Source organism: Polyodon spathula, chromosome 19 (genome assembly GCF_017654505.1).
Source record: "Polyodon spathula isolate WHYD16114869_AA chromosome 19, ASM1765450v1, whole genome shotgun sequence".
NCBI lineage: Eukaryota > Metazoa > Chordata > Actinopteri > Acipenseriformes > Polyodontidae > Polyodon > Polyodon spathula.
Genome location: NC_054552.1, coordinates 1975049 through 1991659, shown reverse-complemented (window position 1 = coordinate 1991659; position 16611 = coordinate 1975049). Strand labels below are relative to the sequence as shown.

Sequence of the window (16611 nt, the reverse complement as noted above, 5' to 3'; positions counted from 1 at the left end):
ATGTTTATTTGATAGAATGGCATTTTGTACAAAGAAGGCGTTTTTCTATTTTATTGATTAGGATTTTGTACTGTGTAATAATCCTACCCATCTGAATTCAGGTATTTTTGGCCAAAATGACTTGCCTAGAGGTCCTAATTAACACGTTGAGAGAAAAAAAAAAGCAGGTGTGCCTGGGATATTTAATAGATTTCAGAGAAAGGCACATTAAATACAGCAATTGCATCCACTTTACAAAATGCACTTGTACAGGCAATCCATTAACTAACAAGTTGCCCATAAGACAACAAGTGGTACATGTATCACAATATTTAAAAAAAAATAAACACTTTCAGACGTGGTTTTAAACTATTTCAGCTATTCCAGGGTAAACTACGAAAGCTGATAGATCACCTAAACCACCTCTGTTTCTTGTAGAAATGTAAAGTGGGATCTGTAAGTCAGGAGCCACCTTTGCAGTGCTCCTGTAGAATAAAACATCCAGCTGCAAGGAACCCAGAAAAAGTTTAATGTCAAATTGTGTCACGTGGTTCTACTGGCCCTCACTATTCGCTTGTGGAGGGCTGTTATAGCTATACAATTATTAGGGGTTACAGACAGAGTATCTAGCTGTGAGTTATTATGTATCAATTTAGTTTTCAACATTGTGTTTATCGAATAAAGCATGTAGAAAGTACATAAACTAATAATGTGTTTATCACGTGTTACTGTAGCTCCTTCAGCAATATGGCGCTGTTGAGAAATCCCTCACGTAGCAGCAGCGTCAGTTCCGTTCCGCCCTCTTGGTTTCTTTGTTGGAGTGTGTGTTTTGTTCGGTGCTGTTGACTCGGGTTTTTAATTTTTTTTTATTTTATTTTTTTTTTTTAAAAACTTAGTTTAGATTTCAATGGGTAAGAAAATACGGACGGCACCCGGGCGCAGGCCAATCCTGCAGCTTTCCCCACCGGGTCCCCGTAGCAGCACCAACCCGCGGGAGGAGAACCCGGGATCCACGTCCGAAGGTAAATAAAGGGTTAGGCCAAGACAGAAGCCCGGGGATTGGGTTGATGGGAGCGGGGTGGCTGCATCCACGGTTGTGGCGCCGGGAGAGCGACAGAGTAAGCCTGTTTGGAACAACATGGCATTGTTGTAGTTTGTCTGTGCGTTTCATTCGTTTAATATAATATTTCGGGTCCCGGTTTTATAGCGGTAATGGTGACTTGACCCTTTTTAAAGCATGTTTTCCTACCTATTATTAAAGAAATATCACATCAAAACCGACTTTAAATGCCTTTCTGTTCCATGGTTTGTTTCTCTGTAAAGCTGCGCCCAAAGCACGTACCGGATGCATTCCGTGTTGACTCGTGTATAGTTTTTATTTTGGTAGGGATGCGAGTACATTGTATTTCAACACATGTTGTTCATGAAAGCCCCCTCCCATTTATCTTCTGCATCGCAATACGTTTGAGTACTGCTCTGACGTCATGTACCTGTTAGAGGTTATTCAGCGTTCGGTTCAATGGGAACACTCCTGTATTGTACAGATCAATATATCGTCAATATATATATCGCTTAAAACATTTGTGTTTTACATTTACCGACGTGTAGCATGTTCAGAATATGCAATCATTATTCATTTCCAGCGATGCTTCTGTAACTTGTTATTATGATTATGATTATTATTATTATTTTTTAATTTAGAAAGCTTCAGGTTTATTAGTGAGATGCCTGATCCGAATCATAGTGATTTTCTGTTTGTGTGCTTCCCAGATGAACAGGATGACACTGGTAATGTACCCATGTTTATGCAAAGCGCCCCTAAGGAGATCAGCCTGCAAGCAAAGCCTCCTACAGTCAAAGCTACAGGTAACTGCGTTTCTGTGTGACCAAAACAAAACCATCAGACCGACCCTCTTGTTTTCTATTGGAGCTTTTTCAAAACTGTATTCATTGCATAGCTGAGGTGGATGAATAGTTTAGCCAGGCCTAGTATATGAACAGGTTGGCAGTCCTTTGTGAAATAGCATGAAACGTACTGTTATTGTTGTATTGTGTTAAAAATACTACTTATTAGATCTCATGACCAAATGTTCAACTTTTATCACAACCGCTGACCATCTCTAGTCACTTTTCAATGCCTAAGCAGTGTGTGTTTTGCAGGAGCCTGTCCCGTAGTTGCATTCTTAGCAATGGTAAGCAGCCCCAGCCGGCAGACCCTTGTTGAGTGAATTATTTTTAAAGATGCTGCTCTTGTCCTGCAGAGGGTTTGACCTTGCTAGGGGCCTATGAAGACAGCGATGAAGAGGAGAGTCCTGACCTGCAGCCCCAGCCAGCAAAAGCCAACCACAACCAGCCTGGTGACATTGACAGCACACTGGCCAGTTTCCTAGCTGTGAGTATATGGACTGCTAGCTCAGCTGTAAACTCGCTTTGTTAGTGATTTTACTTTTCATTCCTTCATTATAAAATCATTTTAATTTGCTGTGATTTTATTCACAGTTAGTGTACCACCATATGTATTTATATTTTCTATTTAATGAGCAGGAAATTGATGCAATCACGACCCAGAACCCAGAGGAATCAACGGCTGATTCTACAGCTCCTCCCCCAACCCCCCCTCGCCCGGAGCCCAAAGACCAGCCCCTCATTCCGAGCCACACTGCAGCCCCCAATGGAACGGAGGCTGCAACCACAGGGACGGAATTTCACTATGACACCCAGTACTCTCTGTCTGGAGGTGAGTGAGCCCAATAGGATTCATATTCATGGCATTAGACCTCAACTGTGCTGAATATTGTGTGCTGGTGTCCATTTCAGCACTGCTTTCTCCACAAACAAGGAGGTATTCTGGATAATGAGTTGATGCACGTGGTCTAAATCAGGTTTGGGTCACAAGAGATTTTTTTTTTAGCAGTCAGTTGGGTCTAACGTAGTTAGCATCTATCAAATAGAAAATCTGTGGCTTGAAGCGGTCTTGTGTTTGTGTTTTTGAACAAGTTTGTGCTTTCTTGTAGCTGGTGTGGAGATGGGATACTGGCATGAGGTCTGGGATGAGAACTCCGGCTGTTTTTATTACTGGAATACCGAGTCCAACGAGGTGACCTGGCAGCTACCCCTGGACCTGGCTCATCAAGTGCAGGGCTTGCAGCACTACACAGACAGGTACCCCCTTCTAAATATTACACTGCTAATCAATCTTGCACTGAAATAAACCATTTGTTTTGCTATCTATAGATACTACTGCATTGTTCTACTGAGGAAACATTTCATTTTCAGTAAATCATTTTTCCAAAACAGATTATTGGTTACAAAACGCTGTTTTAAAAATTGATTTTATATGAAATTATACTATAAGGAAAACTGATTAATTGTTAATTAATTTGATCTCCTTTATCCTCTAGTTCTGCCATGGCTGTGAATGGCAGTAGCGCACAGAGTGTTGTGTGTTACCCAGAACAGAACCCAGTGATCTCTACGACTGTGCAGATCATTAAGAAAGAGAGCAAGAAGAAGGTGGGTTCTGAACACTTTTTATTTGCTTTGCTTTTAGTAATTGAGTAATGTACCATACATTTATAATTCTTCATTTCACTGTTGGACCACAACTTCTAAAACCTCTGCAGCAGATTGTGTTTGAAAGCTTGAAGCTCCTTTGACGTTGTAATTGGGGGTGGCTTGTTGCTCTGCAGGAAGTCATGGAGAGTGTCGTAGCACTGACCAGTGAAGAGGAGGCGAGGAGGGGTGTTGCTGCCTCTCTGCTGGCCCCCCTCATCCCGGAGGAAGTGAAGGAGGCTGAGGAAAGGTGGCGGAAGAAAGTTGTGTGCCTGGAGGAGGAGGGGCCTGGCTCTGAGGGGGAGGGACAGACTACAGAGCACCCCGCCCCCACTGACGTAGAGACCCGTTCCCACGGCGACCCGCGCAGTAATGCCCACTCTGGAGAGAGCTCAGAGGTGGGTGAGAATGAGGAAGAGGAGACAGAGGAAGATACCCGCGACTTGGAGCTGGCACTGGAGAGAAAAAAGGTAAGGGAGCTTACGTCCCTGACACTTTCATTCACTCTCAGAGAATCGCAAACTTTATAGTTTGCCCTGCATGGCTCTGTCCCTCCCAAGCTGTAAAACTAGTGAACTGGATGTTCCTTGGTATCAGTTTTTACTGCATTTACAAATAGTTTAGCCATCTAGGCATTTCTGTCCAAATGATTGATTCTATGATGCATAGATTCTTACATATTGAAATGGAAAATAACCTATTCATTTCAGTTGACTGCACAAGCGAAAACGTCGCAACTACTTAAGGTATGAAAATAAGACTTCTAAGCAATGGGAGTCATATTGTCGTCCCTGCTGCATGAAACTGCGTGCTGCCCTCTCACTCCTACCCTCAAGTTTATACCTGTGACAGATGCTTTATCCACATCTCAAAATATTTGCTGTCATTTTAAAGTAACAATCAATATTAACTCTTCTACTAGGCTGAGCTGCGTGCCCTAGAGGAAGGGGATGGCAGCTTGACGGGGTCCAGCCCTCGGTCTGACGTCAGCCACGAGGGCAGCCGCGTGGAGCTGCTGAAAAAGGGGAAGTGGAAGACCACTTTTGTTCGGTCTGCCAGCCCAGATTCCAACAGCCGAAGTTCAGAAAAAGCAGGCAGGGATTCCCCAGACCCCCCGGAAGCAGGTAGAGTGCACTGTGACCAGACACTATACACGCACGCACGCACATTATATATTTGTGCACTGGAAATGTGTGATCTTCTGTTTTAAAGCAATGTGAAATGATTTATTTAATAAAGGCTTGTTTGATGTTGTAGAAATCTCCTCTGTGTTGGATGTTGCAGCCTGTTCAAAGGGGAATGAAAAGGCAGTGGAGGAAAATGAAATAGACACAGAGGCTCTTTCAGAGAAGACCAAACCCAAAGTGGCCCAAAAGGAAGAGGAAGATAATGTCGACCTTAAGGTAATGCCTTTTTTGTTCTGCTCTGGTAAATGGGGGTGGGGGGGTGGGAGTCACTGGATAGCTGAACCTGTCAAACAGTAATTGGAAGGGCATAGTCAGCACGAATGGGAACTGCAAACTGTTTGAAGGCAAGAGATGTTTGCAGCTACCAACGTGAAGGCTGTTTTAACATTTGGGACAGCAGAGTAGTCTGCATGTCCAGTCGGTGTTGGTAAATGTTTGTTATTTTTTTAATGTATTTCCTAACAGTTTCAGATCGGGGAGCTCGCTAACACTCTGACCAGTAAAATGGAGTTTTTGGGAATTAACAAAAAGTCCATATCTAACTTTCAGCTGCTGCTTTTACAAACTGAGGTAAGCAGAGAAACGACATTCAGTGCTTTGTATCCTTTGTTTTGTTTAATGAAATGGCCAGACCAGGCTGGCGATGGCATAGCGAATGAGTGTCACCCCTGTGTGTGTCCTCTCAGACCCGGATTGCAGACTGGCGGGAAGGATCTCTCAGCGGAAACTATCTGAAGCAGAAGCTTCAAGAAGCATCCGAACAGATTAAACATTATGAAATTAACGCCACACCTAAAGGCTGGTCCTGCCACTGGGACAGGTACGCTCTCTCTACCTTTTTTACTTTCACCCCCCCCACCCCACTGGAACTGTGACATCACCACCACTAACCACTAGAGGATGTGATCTCTGCAAATTTCATAGACTTAAGTACAAAAACAGAAGTCTAAGTTGCTACTAACTTTTTGGACTAGTCTTTAGCGTGGAACTATAAAAGATATATGGGCCAGCTTAACCAAATGACCCCCACTCACACCTTTCCTAAAGCAAACCTCCTTTATTTTGGAGTGCTGTCAGTCGAAGGGTACTGTAGTTCTAGGAAGGTTGCGCGCGCAAGAGACAGCTTTGCGCTTTTCAGGATGATCCTTTGCCAAGAGAAAAGATTGACACCCTGACCAACGGGAGGAAGGTTTTCCATGGCGACAGTAACGAGAGAGGCTGTGAATTCTTTCCTGGACGTGCAGGTCAGACCACTTTATTTCATTTATTTTTCTTCTACCATTAATTTGTGTATTCCCATAATGAAATTGTAATCTGCATTCTGCTTTAACTGTTGTTTTCTCTCCTACACACAATGATATATATTTTTTTAAACCCTAAAGCCTCATTTGTAGGCTTGTGGGGTTTTTTTTTTTTAATTCACAGCAACATTTTTTGGGGACGGACGGACGATTTATTGATTTTTAAATCATCATAATCTGATCAGTGCATCAAAGACATAAAAAAGGGTGTGTTCCTAATGTGTCGTCTAGAGGGATAAATTGCCCTGCCGCTCCGACAATAAGCAGGTAGGAGACCCGTGTTCTCCTCTGGTCGCTGGAATTCCTCTGGGTAACTGAACTAACACACAGGGTTGTTCGGATTACCCTGAGGAATTTCCCTGCCCTTTCTCCTCTCGGGCTCACTCCTGACCCCTTGCTGGTGGTAGCACAGTCTACTGCGGCAGCTGGGCGGACTGTAGCCTGGCATGTGCTTAGGTAGGGCTCCCCAAGTTGCTGAGATGCCTCCTGTTTCTGTTTCCTCCCCTCTAGGGATCACAGGCGCTATTTCTATGTTAACGATCACACCAATGCTTCTCAGTGGGAGTTCCCCGATGTGGAGGAGGAAGGGGATTCGGACGGGAAGGACATGAAACCGGAGCAGGGCTCCAAAGACCAGGGTGAACCTAGGCCACCGGCGGACCCGCTCATGATTGCGACAGGTCAGATTCCTGGCCATTTTATTGATCAGATAGCTGACGGCCCCAGCCACCCGCGTTTCTCATTGCAGTAATGGTAGTCAAGGAATAAGGTCAGACCCCTTGGTAGCTGTGGTTGTTTGTCGTCTTTGAGAGTTTTAATAATTTAGTTTTCCTTATTTCGTTAACTTTGTCTTTTAAAACATTGATATTAATACATCAGGAGCTACCTTCCCCTTGGAGGTTTGACTTGCTTACCAGTCTACTGTTATAATGGGCATTCATACAAAAACTGCAAGCAAATTCTCTAGAAAATCTAATTGCGATCATAGTCCATCTTTCAGTTCCAGTAGAGCAATAACCAGTAGAACGTGCATGGTTGAATCATGCTTTGGTTGAAATCGTGTGCCCAAAAAGTTTTTCCTTTTGGTATAAATCTGATTTCAAACGTATGACCAAGTTGGCTTGCACATTCAGCTTGGGTAAACTAATCCTTCTTTAATGTTACTTCACAGGACCCACCAATTACATGAGCATTGCCCCTGTGCCTCCCGGATTGCCGGTGCCATCCTACTGGTCCCTGCCCCAGCCCCAGACCCAGCCCCAACCCCCACTCCCTCCCCTGTGACCCCCCTCCACCTCCTGCCTGGACCCCTGAAGGTGGAGTCCGGGGGTGGGGGAGCCTCCAGACTTCCCCCTCCGGGCCCCACCCCCTCCCCGCCTCTCAGCGCTCCGCCTCCCCCTCCCCCACCCCCGCCTGAAAGCGAGGAGGCAGAGATAGAGGAGGTGGAGATGGAGGAAGATGAGGGGGAGCCCCCAGCTCCGGGCACTGAGGATGACTCTGTCCGCAAACACCTGCTGCCTCCTGCTGCATTCAGCTACAAGGTGAGGCTTTGTGTGAGCAAGACCAGGGTTCTGTATTACAAACCTCCTGATCTACAAACATGCTAGTACTGCATATTTTCACCTTGTTTGATAAGAAGGGGTAATGGTAACGCTGTTCCCTAACAAAGCCTGGAAGTAACCAGATATGTTCCCTGCTCCATTCTGTATTGTTTTATTTATTTATTTTTAATTTTTATTTAGAACACAGAGTCTCCCTCTTCCCCCGGCACAGTAACCAAGGCTGTGAAGCGGAAAGCAACGGTTTCCAGTTCAGGGCAGCTACAGAAATCTGCCACTATTGGCAGCAACGCAGTGTTGTACAGCCAAGCCGCTGTGGCAGCAGGTAATCTTAATGCACCAGTAAAGCAAGCTAACCTTGTAGCCACTTGTACACAACATTTCCATTGTGAGTCATGATTACATCATTAGATTACATCATGTGGATTCATAAGGCAGAGAAGGAAGTGCGCCTAATTGTCCTGTTCTGTTGAAATAACATAATGTATTCCTTGTAAAAAGGAATGACTGATAAGGTTTCATTCACATGCACCACATGCCCGTACAATAGTCTGACTGAGGATAGAAATTTGACAGGAATTTTAGTTGAAGATCACTGGCACTGTGAAACGGATGTCTGATTTGTGTGTGTCTGCAGCTCCGGAGGTGGTTCCTCCAGTTTTCTGGGGAGTCCCGGCTGTGTCTGCTTTTGTCCATCCCACAGAGACTGTGGTGGCATTGGGACCAACTCCACTGCTTCAGCCAGCCCTGAGCCGAGCCCCAGCCTCCAGCAGCACTGACCAGCCGGCAGCGAAAACACAGCCAGCGGAGAAATCCAAGAAACTGAAAAAGGACAAGGTGGGTGCTTGTCAGTGAAGACAGCGTGGCACCCGCTGCGAGGCTTCGTTTTGAAGACTTCAATTTGTGTTTTTAACGTGAAGCTAGAAGAAAGGTAGACCAATGTTTTGGCTGTAGTGCCGCATTCAGCGTTCTAATTGGTGCGCTTAGTTTCTTATTTTCATCCAGCCTGAAAACTTTCCCAATATATCCCTACTCCCCAGGCAAAGAAGAGCAAGACTAAGATGCCGTCTCTGGTTCAGAAATGGCAGAGTATTCAGCGGGAGCTGGACGATGAGGAGAACTCGAGCTCCAGCGATGAGGATCACACCGTGCTCAACCACAAGCGCATAGAGGAGTGGAAGCAGCAGCAGCTTGTCACGTAGGTCCCCTCAGTGTCACACTGCACAAACACTGGCATGGTGTGCTGGTTACCTCAGCAGCACAGGATTACAGCCCCAGCACAAAGTACTTGCAAAATACTTCAGTTTTCTATCCAGTTAGTGATGTTGCTTTTTGTGTACCAAAAACAGTCAATGCAACTTTAATATACTTCAGATCCCTCTGTATTAAACCGTAGAAGATAATGTAAAGCATGCACAGTTACAGCCTTTGTTATTAGTTAAAAAAAAAAAAGATTATTCAAATGCATTGCTTAATTGTTTCAAAAACTTACTGGCATTGAAACAATATTTGGAATCATTTAATGCATCTTTGAATTGATAAGTGCATAGTTTGTGTCAAATTTGATCACTAGAGAGGGCACTTAAGGGTGTTGTAAAGATGCTTTTAACTATATCTAACCAAGAAAGTGTTTTGCAAAAGATTTAAGTGAATAACTTTTTGTTTTACATTTTTTTTTTTTTTTTTGCTTTTCTTCCTCCTCCAGTGGTAAAGCAGGAAAAAGCGCAAACTTCGAAGCCCTTCCTGAGGATTGGAGAGACCGACTGAAGAGGAGAAAACTGACTCAGAGCACATAGTGTTACTGCATCACTTTCAATACTCTCCTGTAAAAAAAAAAAAAAAAAAAAAAAAAATGTACCTAAACTTCTTAAACCAACTTTGTAACTGTAAACATGGATATCATAATAACTTAACTGCTAAAACAGCAGGTCAGGTTGCATTTAATTCTGGTTCCTCTCTTTTTTATTAAATGTTTTGTTTTACACAAAGTGCAAAGCAAAGTGGAAAAGGCAGCTTCATTTAACCTGCATTATTATTTTGATTCGTTTGCATCAGCAGGGCTGTGGCAAAGCTTACAGTTCCTGTCCTGCTTCTGCATTAGTCACTGTGCCATTGACAGGGCCTTTCTCTGTACTACAGCTTTTCAGTTGCCAATAACAGTTAAGGTAGTTCAGGTCAGTCCACCTCATGGCCTTTTCAATTATTTGGCTTGACACAAGAGAAGTGGTCTGGAGTATATGTTTGCTGCTGTCTTGCGGTTCATCATGTGTTTAGTTTAATGCATCGTTGCTCCTGTTTCTTGGGCTTGCTGTATCCTTTATTTCAACAGAATAGGTTTGCGTTGAAGCTCATTCAGGTCAAACGACAGTGCGTGATACAGAGCTAGGACTTTAAGGCAGGGTCTCCTGGCTGTTTCAAATGTAAAATATATAAAAATATAAACTACTGTATTACTGTTTCACCTATGACAAAACACTAGTGAAGCATGCAGTCTGTTTTCTAGTAGAATTAAAAATGCAACCCTGTGTTACTTTGTAGGTGTTATTTTCAGATGTCATTTTTGCCACTGTTAAATGTAAGCGCTATGGCTTGTATTTGTGTTCATGAGACAGTGTAAACACCTGAAGGGTAGCGGGTGTAGAAAACAATGTGGTTGAGGGCAGACTTTTTGAATAAAAAAAAAAATAATAACTTTGTACATTTTGTATATAGCTATAAAATAAAATCTTTTTTTTAACAAATTGAGTTCATTGTAAACACCAGCTGATTTTATCGTGTGTACATTTATTCTGACGGATGACTGCATGATTAAGTGTTGTAAAAGATATATTACAATGAAATACTAACTGGTTTGCTATGTTGATGTAGTTCTTACAATGCACGGAGGGTGGCAGTACTGAGCTATCAAGGAAGCAGGTAGACAAAGCAACTCCCTAGAATAAAATTGTTTTATGCATTCTGGGTCCAACACACCGCCTTTATTTTGGGATAGGGAACCGGACTCTACAGTTTAATAAAGTCACACCTTCCAATAAAACATGAACCTAAACATCAATAAAAGAATATAATAAGTTAAAATAAGTTTGTTTTTGTTTTTTATTTCTGTTAAAGTATTAAATGTACATGAGAGTAGGTGTTAAAACGTAATGCTTAAAACAAAGAAACAAAAATATTCTAAATGTAATTAATTGGTGTGTTGAGATTATTGGCAGCTCACCAATAAAACAGCTGAGAACAGCACTGAACCGAAATAAGGACTAAATGTTTTTAAAATCCATTTCTTATGCGTGTTTGTATTGATAAATGCAAATTGATCCCGTCTTGATCACAAGAGATTTTATTACGGGTGAAGTCTGTTGTGGAGCTCTGCGCCCTTGGTAACCTAGAGACGGCGTTCCCACGTCAGTTGCCTAGCAACAGACATACGAGACTGCACGATGTTCTGGAGTGAATGAATTTTGGACTAAACACATTGATACGCCGAGATTTGCATCGAGATATTTTTTTCACAGTGAGTAATTAACATCTAGTGGAGTTCTACAGTATTGATCACAGTGCACGTGTTTATTTATTGTGCAGATAATATTACTAAACGGCTTTTATGCACGTTTATTTAGATCCCCCATTGCAATAAACCGGCAACAGACCAATTCTGCAAAAACTAAAGCGTGAAAAAACATGCGCACAATTTAAATTCTGTTCACTAACATTAGAAAACAACTCCACGCTATTCGGAGGGGTGTTTATGTTACTTGCATATGTTGTAAGTGTATAGGGTAGATATCGCAGGGCCTTCATTTGTTAGAACAGTGTATTCGGACCAACAACATTGTAAACGAGAGAAAGTACTTTTTCTCGCAGTACCGCCAGTCCTGGAAAAATAATGCCAGCCCTTCCAGGAACAAATTGCAACAACGTGGCATTTTGAGCAAACACAGGTTTAATTTTCTACTAGACTTTCAGAGGGATTCCAGGACTGTTTGTGTTCTTCCTGCAAAAGCTAGCCACTGAGCGTGTAAACAAACTAGCGGAAGGCTTGTCTAGGACACCAAGGATGTGTTTTTGTAACGTGTAAAAACTGAACGTGATTAGTGGGACACTAACTGGAACATTAAACAGCTCGTTTTGTTTTGCGTCTGTTTGTTTCTCCTACTGTTAAAGGTATCATGTGTCCAGCAATGGAGACTGACCCTGAAACTGAGGTGAGTAGAGAGAGAGAGAGAGAGAGAGAGAGCCGCTCCTATCGAAAATAAAAGCTTACCGACAGAAACCGATCAATTCACAATCACTGCGGTCCAGAACGACGTCACCGGGGTGTGATGTCGCTGTTTCTTGTTATTGATGATTTGCCGAGTCACGTTTTAATTTCGTTTTCAAGAGTGGCACTTTCTGCCTACAGTAACAGCACAAACCTGACGCACTTCCAAACACAGCCACTTTAACCAGGCTGCAGCTGCAGTACAACTTGCACTTTTGTTATATTGCTAAAACAAAATGATAGGAGTGACAGTATTGTTATTATTTTGCCAATCACATGTTGTTGTCTAGGACATCTTTGTAAAGTGTAACTGCATTTGCATGTATGAAGGCAATGTGCTAAAGTATTTTAGTTCTATCTAGAAGGTGCTTAACTGCTTAAACAACCACTCTGATTTTGTTAATAACTCTGTTTTAGGTTTTTTATGACCCCTATGAGAGCTTCATGCAACACCACCTTCAACACTATGGACTTTTCACTGGTAAGGGACCCTGTGGACTGGGGCAGTGCAGTGCTGTGGTCACCTATCACGGTACACAGTCTTTGTATCACAAAAACTACTGTGTGAGTGTCCCGATTCATTGATGCCCTTGTGAATTGTACCGCCCTTAAAATTACTTTTTTAAATTATTGATAGGGAAGAACTCTGGATACCAGAAAAGTTTTCGCTACATCGTATCAGAAAACAGCTCTCCGGACAGCAATGATTCAGACGTTGATGCTGATCACAAGGAAGGACAGAAGAAAACACCCTGTAAACAAACTATAAATGCTGTGGTACATGATCCAGGCAACAGACACAATTAAGGACATTTGTTGATGGTTGTTTATTCATCCGGGTTTATCTTCTGCGATTGCGTAGTTTTTTGATGCCAGAGAAAACTTCATATTGGTGTGTTGATACTAGGCTATGGAAATGGTCCCCACATTCATACCTATAGAAAAGATAGATATGTGTTTTTAATCTAGGTTATGGCTGATACATTTCAGTTGCATCCCCTCTATCCTTATAGCAGCCTTTTAAAGAAGTATCAAATACAAACACAGTAATGCAGGTGAAAATGCTTTTGTTTTATTTAACTGCGACCAGAGTGCCTGCATGTGTCCTTTCTGTCTCCCTCAGATTCCCTTGTGCTGGAGCGAGCCCTGTTGAGGACAAGGCAGCTTGTGTTTGATTTCCACGGGGGCAAGCAGGTTCCACGATTACGAGAGCCACGCAATCTGTTCGCCATGCCGACCAGGAGCGGCCCACTGCAGCCCATCCATTGGCCAATTGAGTGTGAGGTCATCAAGGACAAAATAGAACACATAGGTAACTGAATACAGGGCCTTCTGCATTGACCACGTCTTGAAGGTGCTGGGTGTTACATTATTTAAGACCGTCATCCCCTAAATCTGACCAAAGGAATATGGTCGTCTCAAATTACCCAGTACTTCAAAAGTTCAAATATATGACCAAGATGTTTTAGGAACACTATATAACAACTCTGTTAAAGTAATGCAGTTTATTCAATACAGAACAGCTAGATGAATAAAGAAGGGATTCAGTTGTTATATTTTCATTGTAGCTTAAGGTGCATCATGTTTTATGTGAAGTGTATTTGTTTGGGTTCTATAGCTAATTAATACTGTTATATACACAGAAAAAGAAAAGTATTATTCTTTGCATGATATTATTCACAATGGGGTAGAAAGACAGTAAATAGATGCTGGTAGATCATTGCACACAATTTTGTAATGAAAGCAAAACTAAAACGAAACAGCAGGGTGCTGCACAGTGTACAGTCGTGTGTTTAAGAGGAAGCTTTCTTCCTTTCTGCTAATGATTAAAAAGCCGTGTGAGGTTGTGCACACGGATTTCATTTGAGCTTGCGTCTCTTTCCAGAATGGGTGCCCCCAGAGCCAGAGACGTTTTACCAGCTGACGGGCTATGAGCGAACCCCAATGTGTGTGGGAGATGAAAGAGGCAATACCGTTTACTCCATAGACTCAGGTACTGTATACTCATTAATAAAAAGCTAACAGCTTGGTACTGCTAATGTACTACTATAAGTTCAAATGCATTGACTACTTAGTAGTGGTAGTAAAGTATTTACCAGGAGTAAGTAGCATGCCAATGGCCATTCAGTAATATCTGAGTAGTAGTCATAGTATCACATGACTTGTTATTATGCTACATTCCACTACTTTATTTGATGTCAGAATGGTAACATTGTCTGGGGTTTTCCACTTTCCCTCATAATTTAAGGGACATGCAGTATGAGAGTGAAATATAAAATATAATTCAACAGTAAACAAGAATGAATTTCCTGTTTCATCTGAGTTGGTAGAAGTGCGGTTTGCATTATGGAAAGCTGCAGTACAGTTCATATTCACGATGGCTTCAGGTTGCCTGGCATGCTTTCCGATTTATCAGGAAGAGACACAGCCCGAAATGTAATAAACAGGGCTCGTGAGGTGTGTGCTTTAAACTGTATCACTGTGTTTGAATAGAAAGACATGATAGATTGGTTGCTATGGTGACTTTCCTCAGGCGAGTCTGTGACAACAAAAATAAGCTTTGTTTCAAATCGCCGTCATTTCTGTACATATTTGTTTAAGGTAAAGCTTCATTTAATATCTTTGTCATAAAGTTAACATAGTTTTAGATTTAGGAACTGAAGTCTCCTGCTTAACAAGGACCAATCCCCGTACATCCTGTAAAATAGCAAAACAGAGGATCGGTATAGATATCTGTGTTTGAAATGAGGTCAGTTTTAGACCTTTTTGCTAATGCAGTGCTGTGCGCTCCAATATATGGAAGTCTGATTGAATAGAGCCATAAAATTGGTAAATAACACTGTCCATAAAGCGCTGCATTATTTATTGATTGAATCCAGCCTTTAGCTTGGTTAAGAAACTGGCTTTGAGTAAAGATTCCCTGTTTTACAGCCATGAAGAGTTTTTATTTTACCTTTTCCCGTATTGGAGGCTGCCGAGGACCAATTAAGGACGCCGTCAGTCCCAAGGGAAAGGACGACAGCAGCCTGGTGTTTGAGTCCAGGTTTGAGAGTGGGAACTTGCAGAAGGCAGTGCGGGTGTAAGTGCACTTCTCACAGAAACACACACCCCACAGTTCCTGACAACTTCTGCATGCAGTGCTATTGTTAATGATAAAAAGGGTTGTTTGTCCATTGCAAAAGCTTGTCTTAAATGGTTAAATTTACTTTAAAAAAAAAAAGTGAGAAAGTTAGTAAGGTGTTATGACATATATTGTTAAGAAATCTTATTATCTGTCGTTACCTTTCTCTTACCTATGGTTAACTTTCATAATGTACTGATATGGAGACCAGTTTTCTTTCTTTCTTTCTTTCTGCACAGCAGGGGTCAGCATGACTATGAGCTGACACTCCGGACTGACCTCTACACCAAAAAACACACGCAGTGGTACTACTTCCGGGTTCAAAACATGAAGCCGGGCACGACTTACAGGTTCACTATCGTCAACCTGATGAAATCAAACAGCCTGTACAACCTGGGCTTGAAGCCGCTGCTGTACTCTGAGCGGGAGGCCCATATCAAGAAGGTGGGCTGGAAGAGGACTGGCAGCAACATCAAATACTACAAGAACCAGAGTGGGCAAGACGGGCAGGACCTGTACTCCCTGACGTGGACTTGCCAGTTCCCCCACGAAAACGACACCTGTTATTTTGCACACTGCTACCCATACACCTACTCAGACCTGCAGCGCTACCTTGCAGAAGTTTCCAGCGACCCTTTGAAGTCCCAGTACTGCAAGTTTCGGGTGCTGTGCAGGAGCCTGGCTGGCAATGTTGTTTATATCCTGAACATCACGTCGCCATCATCGCCCCTGCATGCCAATGCGGTGAAGAAGGCGGTGGTGGTAACCGCCCGGGTGCACCCTGGAGAGACCAACAGCTCGTGGATGATGAAGGGCTTCTTGGATTTCATCCTGGGTGGCTCGAATGACGCCCAGCTCCTGCGGGACATGTTTGTATTTAAGGTGGTCCCCATGCTGAACCCAGACGGCGTGATCGTGGGGAACTATCGGTGCTCACTAGCCGGGAGGGACAGGATGCTGGCACAGGTGGACAACCAGGAATTGTACAAGACAGGACTGCTTGAAAGGAACCCTTGTGTGGTCCTTGTACCACTTCTCCACTCCTACGGATGCTATATAGATAGCAGTATATATATATATATATATATATATATATAATATATATATATATATATATATTATATATATATATATAATATATATATATATAATGTTACAGACAATACATACAGCCTATACAAATATAAAAGAAAATAAGGTATGCAATAATAAGGCATGTAGACCTAAATAATAAGCCACATCTTGATTTAAGGTTATCCATTATAGCACAAGTTTCTCCTGTTTTATACACTGAAATTTCTCTTGTTGCAAGAATGTATTCAGCATGAGTGCTGGTCATGGTACAGCTGAGGTTGAGACTGATCTTGTTTCTGGCAGGCTAGTTGCTGAAAAAGAGGTTGTTCTGTACTGCGATTTCCATGGGCACAGCAGAAAGAACAACGTCTTCATGTATGGATGCGACAATAAAAATGCCCCCTCACTGCGGCTTCACGAGCGAGTCTTCCCACTCATGCTGAGTAAAAATGCAGCGGACAAGGTAAGAAGAGGAGGCATGCGCTACTGTCAGCAAGCAAAGCAACGAGGGACTAACTTTAATTTCAGAAGTCTAGTTAGAATGCTTTACCTTTTGTGCCGACCGTGACTGGGAGTTCCT

General features: G+C 42.6%; 2 protein-coding genes across 2 annotated transcripts in view; both read left to right on the top strand.

The window, feature by feature from the left end:
• Window positions 1-765: 765 nt before the first annotated feature.
• LOC121294985 (formin-binding protein 4-like) lies at window positions 766-10630 on the top strand. Its single transcript, XM_041219249.1, has 18 exons — window positions 766-1001; window positions 1750-1845; window positions 2241-2371; window positions 2524-2716; window positions 2994-3141; window positions 3381-3492; window positions 3669-4001; window positions 4454-4655; window positions 4789-4934; window positions 5184-5288; window positions 5405-5538; window positions 6530-6699; window positions 7191-7299; window positions 7404-7560; window positions 7762-7903; window positions 8216-8415; window positions 8619-8776; window positions 9284-10630. The coding sequence occupies exons 1-18, from the start codon at window positions 887-889 to the stop codon at window positions 9372-9374; spliced, it is 2742 nt and encodes a 913-aa protein (XP_041075183.1). The 5' UTR covers window positions 766-886; the 3' UTR covers window positions 9375-10630.
• A 962-nt stretch (window positions 10631-11592) lies between these two features.
• The window catches only part of LOC121294984 (cytosolic carboxypeptidase 2-like), a 6086-nt gene continuing 1067 nt past the window's right edge, over window positions 11593-16611 (top strand). Inside the window, exons 1-8 of the mRNA XM_041219248.1 lie at window positions 11593-11780; window positions 12254-12317; window positions 12474-12590; window positions 12960-13148; window positions 13722-13829; window positions 14768-14915; window positions 15197-15940; window positions 16335-16494. Coding sequence (XP_041075182.1) covers window positions 11745-11780; window positions 12254-12317; window positions 12474-12590; window positions 12960-13148; window positions 13722-13829; window positions 14768-14915; window positions 15197-15940; window positions 16335-16494 — 1566 coding nt within the window. The 5' untranslated portion in view covers window positions 11593-11744. The remainder of the gene's footprint in view (window positions 11781-12253; window positions 12318-12473; window positions 12591-12959; window positions 13149-13721; window positions 13830-14767; window positions 14916-15196; window positions 15941-16334; window positions 16495-16611) is intronic.